This window comes from Schistocerca americana, chromosome 4, assembly GCF_021461395.2.
Source record: "Schistocerca americana isolate TAMUIC-IGC-003095 chromosome 4, iqSchAmer2.1, whole genome shotgun sequence".
NCBI lineage: Eukaryota > Metazoa > Arthropoda > Insecta > Orthoptera > Acrididae > Schistocerca > Schistocerca americana.
In genome coordinates, this window is record NC_060122.1 from 398,992,876 (window position 1) to 399,000,367 (window position 7,492).

General features: G+C 38.2%; 1 protein-coding gene across 1 annotated transcript in view; it reads right to left on the reverse strand.

Moving 5' to 3' along the window:
- LOC124613097 (rho GTPase-activating protein 1-like) overlaps positions 1-6,133 on the reverse strand; it is a 96,057-nt gene extending 89,924 nt beyond the window's left edge. Inside the window, exons 1-2 of the mRNA XM_047141691.1 lie at positions 5,989-6,133; positions 5,645-5,755 (exon numbers count right to left, since the gene is read on the reverse strand). Of these exons, the coding sequence (XP_046997647.1) occupies positions 5,645-5,755; positions 5,989-6,037 (160 nt within the window). The 5' untranslated portion in view covers positions 6,038-6,133. The remainder of the gene's footprint in view (positions 1-5,644; positions 5,756-5,988) is intronic.
- Positions 6,134-7,492: the final 1,359 nt, after the last annotated feature.

Genomic DNA, 7,492 nt, shown 5'->3' on the forward strand with positions numbered 1-7,492 from the left:
CTTTCATCAATTAAGTTCAATAACTTATGTGTTACCCAGGGATTTCTAGTGGTGTTTGCCCTTTCACCCATGTGATCCTTTGCTGCCTTAACTATTTTAGCTCTCAACGGTAGCCAATCACCGTCTGCTCCATTCCTTTCTATTATTTCAGTCAAATGTTGCCTGATGCTCCCTCTCAAACTTTCAACAACCTCTGGTTCCTTCAATTAATCCAGTTTTCATCTCCTTAATTTCCTACCTTTTTTTCAATTTCTTCAGTGTCAATCCACTGAACCAATAAATTATGACCAGAGTCCACATCAGTCCTGAAAAGTCTTACAATTTAAATCTGGTTTTGAAATCTCTACCATACCATTATACAATCAATATGAAAGCTTCCAGTGTCTCCAGATCTCTTCCACATATACACCCTTCATTTCACGATTCTTAAACCAGTGTTAGTGATGATTAAATCATGCTCAGTGCAAAATTCTACCTCATAGCTTCCTCTGCCATTACTTTCTCTCTGTCCACATTCTTCTACTATCATTCCGTCTCTTTGTTTTTTTATTTATTTATTTATTTTATTACCAAAACCCAGTCCCCCATCACAATTAAAATTTTTCTATCCCATAACTATCTGAGTAATTTATTTTATTTCATCATACATTCTTTCAACCCCTCTGTCATATACTGACCTAGTTGCTATATAAACTGGTACAACCACAGTGGGTGTTGGCTTAGTGTCTATCTCGGCTATGATAATGTGTTCATTATGCTGTTCATAGTAGATTATCTGTATTCCTATTATCTTATTATTATATTTGCCCTTGCATTACGGTTATTTGATTTTGTGTTGATACCCTGAACTTAGCTGACTAGAAACCCTGTTCTTCCTGTCACTGCACTTCATTAATATACACAGCATCTAACTTCAACCCTATTACTCTTTTTACATTCTCTACCCTACCCATCCGATTAAGGTATCTAGCATTCCACACTCTGACCTGTAGAATGGAAGCTTTGTTTTTCCTAATAACTCTTGTTATTAACTGCAAAAACCATACTGGAATAAATGTGTTGGCACACGTTTATACCTAGGTCTTTGAAAACACTTATGCAGCATGCCCAGTTGCCAAAGTCATATAACGTTCTTAATGCACAATAACATAAATATACTGCTTGACAAAGTAAGTGAAGCACCCAGAAGGGGTGGAGAAAGCAAAATGAAACTTTACAAATTGAGAAGATATGTGGTGCTGTCTGAACAACTGCAACATGAAGCCCACTTATCAGTACGATTCTGCAGCCCTTCTGGCCTCGATGGATGCTCTGATTAGGCTGAGAAGGGTATTATAAAGTTGTTGCAATAACTCCCAAGGCAAGCTGGTGAAGAATGGGTCTCTCCCCATATTGGCACTGTACTTGCCAACAAGGTGGTCATCCAGGGTAGTGGAGAACCTTGAATCATCACTGATCATAATGTGGCACAATTTAACAGCAGTCCCTACTTCTGGTGATGGCTCCATTCCAAACACAGCTGTTTGTGTTGTAAAGTTAATGACAACCTAAATATGGGACAATCATTTCCTAGTCTGGCTGCAGCTAGTCTCCAACCAATGGTGCAGGATGACGCAAAATGGTGCAGGGAATCCATTACCAGTTCTCTGATGGTAGGTGCAGATGTGAAGGGGTTACAATGTGCTTGGTGCACAATGTTCCAGTGCTTCCTTGTGGTGGTCAGACCTGATCGACTGGAACCTTGTTGATACGTATAATCCTGTCATTCTATTCCCACACAGTCCAATATTGCACTAAAGTCACATCTGAATGCCCTGCAAATCTGAGCATTGCATGATTTGACCTGCCAGCCAAATGAACACCCAAAATCAGATCCCTTTCAAACTTTGTCAGGCACTGATAATGCCATCTGACAAGGGTGCAGCATATCTGTGTCCTTCACATAGTTCAAGCTCCTTCCAAGCCCAACCAGGGCTGGTAACAACATTAAAAACAACCAAAACTAACACCCTCTGCAGATACCTACAATCCAATCATTTACATACCTATCAATGGCATGAATGTGATGAATGTGTACAGAGTTACAATAACATTCAACCATTTCTTCTGGTTGTCTTTCTTTTTATTTATTTATTCATTTTTTTCTTTTCAGCAATGCTGCTTTGCCCCTGAATATTATGTAATAACACAGCACTGAGTGAAAGTATGGAAAGATCTTTAACAGGCCCTTCTACAAGCCAACACAATGAGAGAGACTTCCACGTGCAAAGCAGATAAAGCTGAGATTTTTGGTTCTATATGTGTGCTGGTGCCATACATTATCCATTTGTATAGTGGGGAGCTTTATCCAACATCAGCAAGATATTCTCTATTTCTGGATGAAGCAGTAGTACCAAAAATTTTCCAATATGTCATCAGTAAATTATGTATGCAGCAGAAGCCACAGCATGTAAAATTAATGCTGCCCAATGGTATTTAAAATTCAAATACTATCAACTGTGAACCCAACTTAGAGCAATGGTGCACTTTCCTGGTGTTGAATGTACAGTGGCTGCACTAAGCTTGTCACCTACAGTTTCATTAGTCAGGCATTTAAGTTACATGCTAACCAAGTCAAAATAACATGTCAGTCATTTACATGCAAACCGAGTCAAAATAACATATACGTTTTTCTGAACCGACATGCACTGTGGATTTCTTTGGAGGCATAAATCCCCTTCACTTGAACTTGGACGAATACATGGTGAGTATTTTCACATGCCAAAACAAGGCTGTCAACATTTCCAACATAGTGTTGAAGTTGAGGACATTTTGGAAGTCCCATAATGACAATGATGATTGACACAAGCAATAAATAATGCTCATTTACAAATGAAATAAGTTTATGGCAATACATTCTGTCAGCAACGATTTTACTGATTTGAAAACAGACAAATCTCTAGGTTTTAAGACAATTTACAATAAACGAAAGAATTTTCTGATAGTGAAACTCATGCCACAGTACTTGGGAAATTGGTGGTGAATAACCAATTTTATCAGCTGAAGACTCAAGAATATCAATTCCATCAGAAATCACTTATAGGACTAAAAGTGGCATTTCAACTACAGCACCAATGTAAACAAAAGTGGGGATGTAACTAACTTGGCACATGACTTTACTGAGGCCAAACTGATTATAAAAATATTCTAATGGATACATACTGCCAAACGTGTTACTGTTCCATAATTTCTTGGGCATAATAGATGTGAATATTATTTGTTTGAAATCAATCAAATATTAACTATTTTTGTTAGTTTAAGAACACTAGTGTACAATTTTCTTAATTACTCTAAAGTATAATTATGGGCCTATACTTTGTTCCAGTTATTAGCTAGCGTCAGATCTCTTTCAAGGTTATCAGTCTTTGAGAGAATGGAGCCTCTGCTGCCAAATGGAAAATGACCAGTCAACCTCAGGGCATCCTAGTTACAACACAAATCCTAAAATGTTTTGTCAATTTCTTAATGCCTGGATGCAAAAACCTTCAAAACAAGTCTCACTGTACGCACACAGGCAGTACTGCCATAATGAAAGTAGCAACTTTTTCTTCACGGTAGCATGATTTTGCTATCTAATAACTTGTGTGGTAAATAAACAACAACACTTACATTTATTCACCTAATTTAATCATACTTTCACCTTCAAGTTACCTGATTTTCTATAATTTCAACACACATTTCACATTTACTTTACAAGTGTTTCTGTTTATAAGTATGGGCTTGGTTCAGCATATTGTTCACTAGTTCCTCCCCATAACTTTGATAATTTTTCCATTTTGTTATGATGGCACTTTTGTCTCAGCAGCAGACAATGGCATTTTCATGTCGCCTGAATTGCTAAATGTTATGGTTACTCATATACTTCTCCTAAGTTGGCCTTTTCTCAGGTTACTGACATGAATCATTTATCCAATAGACACCACTGAAAACCATTTATTACGAAATTATTGGCTGTGAGATTCTAACTCTCAGTACCAAATACCACAGTCGTCGTGAAGCCATATTAGGTGTTATTATAATGTAGTAAATTGTATAAACAGCGCTGAAGAAGTTCAAGAAACAAATAAGTTTATTTTGGAGTCACCACAAGGTGCTTCATACAATTTTTACTAGACAACTGGTTTCAGTCACATGACCATTATCAAGAACAAACAGTTCAATTGGTTACACATGTTGTCTTAATCTACAGGTCTATGTGGACAATTAAGATTGATAAGCCATTTGCAAATGATGATTATGGTATAAAGTGTTAAGACACCAGTGAGATCGGGTTGACGGAGGAGATAGAGAAGATTCAAAGAAGAGCGGCGCGTTTCGTCATAGGGTTATTTGGTAACCGTGATAGCGTTACGGAGATGTTTAACAAACTCAAGTGGCAGACTCTGCAAGAGAGGCGCTCTGCATCGCAGTGTAGCTTGCTCACCAGGTTTCGAGAGGGTGCGTTTCTGGATGAGGTATCAAATATATTGCTTCACCCTACTTATACCTCCCGAGGAGATCACGAATGTAAAATTAGAGCACGGAGGCTTTCAGACAGTCATTCTTCCCGCAAATCATACGCGAATGGAACAGGAAAGGGAGGTAATGACAGTGGCATGTAAAGTGCCCTCCGCCACACACCGTTGGGTGGCTTGCAGAGTATAAATGTAGATGTAGAGATAGTTCATCATGCCTGCAAATGATCTGATATGATGTATAACCGTACTGAATGTTTATACGTACTGAATCTTGTCAACTTAATAGTGGTCGCCTGAAACTAGATGTCCAGCAAAGTTTATATCTATTAAGCTGTGTATGGTTGTTCCATACAACAAAACAAATCAAATAAAAAAATATTGTGATAAATTGTTTGCATCTGGTTTACAGTTGTATAAAATAGTATCACACATCTGACATGCATGGCACCTCTCTCTTAAATAAACAAACAAATGTAGGTTTACTTTAATGTAAACAAACACTGTATACTAAGATCAACATCACCACCACCACCACCATAATAACACAAAAATTTAGCCTACACATGCAATCATCGGACATGCAGTCTTATGGTTAATAGAAGTTACAAAATCAATTTTACATGTCACCTGCAAGTACGCACGATGCTCACACATCGATACTTTCATACCTAGAGTATGATATGTTACTATGTACAGACAATGCACTTTTTAAAAAAATGTGGTAAGGCTAGATAAGTTTCTTACAAACAGGAAACTGCATCCTAAGGACAAGAAATCATTTGATTTTTCCGCTAATGATAAACATGCCATGGAAGAAACTACAGGATATCAAATAGCTTTGAGAAATCCTCTTACAAACAACGTAAATGTAGACACTGTTTTAGTTTCGATAGTTTACAGTTTAGTTACGGGAACGAGTAAAAAAGGCAAGCGAGACAGAGGTAATATCAGTATGCATGCTCAATGTTGAAAGATTCCATTGACAGGACAGATGCAACAAGATACATTTTTAATACTCTTTGACAACTTGGCAATTATATACCTATACTTTAGAGTGTTAGGTCAACATTACGAAAGAAGCATGCGGTTAGGGGGTTAAGATGAGGCGGGAGGTACTGCGCACTTTTAACATTGAATGCCACTCTTACCACTTGTGACTGTTGCATGCTGCAATTCAGTGTCATCAAATTCCAAATTTGGTTCATAATCATGGTAATCTGATAAACTGGGATACGGATCCTCGTTATCATTATGTGCAGCTAGAGAAACGAACAAACATAACATATTGAACATTCCGTGAATACATAATATCCAGAGTTGATTCCAGGCAATCGAACATTTTATTTATTCGACTACCGACGGCCTTGATAACATCTCACATTGCTTTTTCTAAAGTACACAATTATCATCACAAACAACTGACAAATACTTTTAAGACGAATGTCATCAACTCCCATTACGAACTTCCAAATCATTAGTAATTCGTGTGTACCTGACACTGTCTTCGTTGGGCTCAACTTTGCTTGGTATTCCGCTTCCATTTCCACGTTAATTTTTATACTATTTTCACTTGAACAGCAAATGGTATACCCTGACAACGGACATCACTGACTCTCATCACACCTCACAAAGCGTTACTCCCATGTCTCAAACAAAGCTGTACTCCAAACTACTTGTTTTGATGTCGTCAGTACTGCCAACGTACAAACAAAGATATTGGTAGAGCTCCGCTAAGAACATCCTTGACTTTCTATGTGTCAGTTTCTCGTCGAGTCAGGCTATCGAATCCGCTACGCAATGGACGTCAGCGGAACGGAACGGCAGACGACGTATGGTTACACTACATGTAATGTCAACAATACGTCTCTTTGCTTAGCCCCATGCTGAATGGTAAATATGGATTTATAAGATACTATCCGTAACACAAAACATTGGATTATAGAGTCAGACTTAAGGTCAATTCACACTGGCCGTCAAGGGACCGTCACGTCACGACAGTGTGTATTCACACTGTTCGTCACATCACAGCACGTCAAGTCAATTCAAGACACATGACCTCAAAAATTGACTAATGGCCAAAGCAAATTTCGTAGTAGACGTAATTTAAAAAGAACTAATTGGTGAAAAGTGAAACAATAAAAGAATTGTGGCCCAAATTTTAAAAACATTCTCTAATAGTGAAAATATATACATACAAACACTGTCAAACACTATTTAGAAGCCAATGAATAGAACTTTTTGCCTTGCCTGTTTTGTTTTTCCTTTATAAGTACTAAGTAATGTCCAAGAAGGAAGATGGTATTAACTATGCTGAGAAGAGCCCCTGACTGAAGTCCAGGGGTGTGGCAGTTGGTTGGTTGGCTGATTTGGGGGAGGGGACCAAACAGTGAATTCATCGGCCCATTGGAGGAGGGAAGGAAATTGGCCATGCTCTTTCAAGGGAATCATCCTGGCATTTGCTTGAAGCGATTTAGGGAAAGCACAGAAAACCAGAATCAGTGTGGCTGGACACCCATCTCCTCTCGAAGTGCGAGTCCAGTGTGCTAACCACTACGCCACCTTGCTTGATGAGGATGGCAGTCTGTCATCTCGTAGAAACCAAGACGAGACTTTCTTCATCAAAATATTGTATGAAATTTGCACTCTGTACTTAAAATTACTGCATTAACTGGGAATGTATTTAAATACTCTCTTGTTGATGCGAAATTTCATTGTTTATGTTTGGTCTGCATCGCGTCCAGACTGCCCCTCGTTTTAATTTAAGTCGAACTATTAGCTGTAATATTTTACAGTACAAACAGTATAAGATTCTTCCAATCATATCACCACCAAAATGTACTATTTTCAAAATGTGAGCAACAGAATGACGCATGTTAGTCAGAGTAACACGATAGTACTGTTTAAAAATTGTTGGGTGGGCTTGTTGCAGTTAAGCATTACCGCTAAAGTGAAAAGTTTAAGAAGGCCCGTCCACACACAATGATCCGTCTGCACAA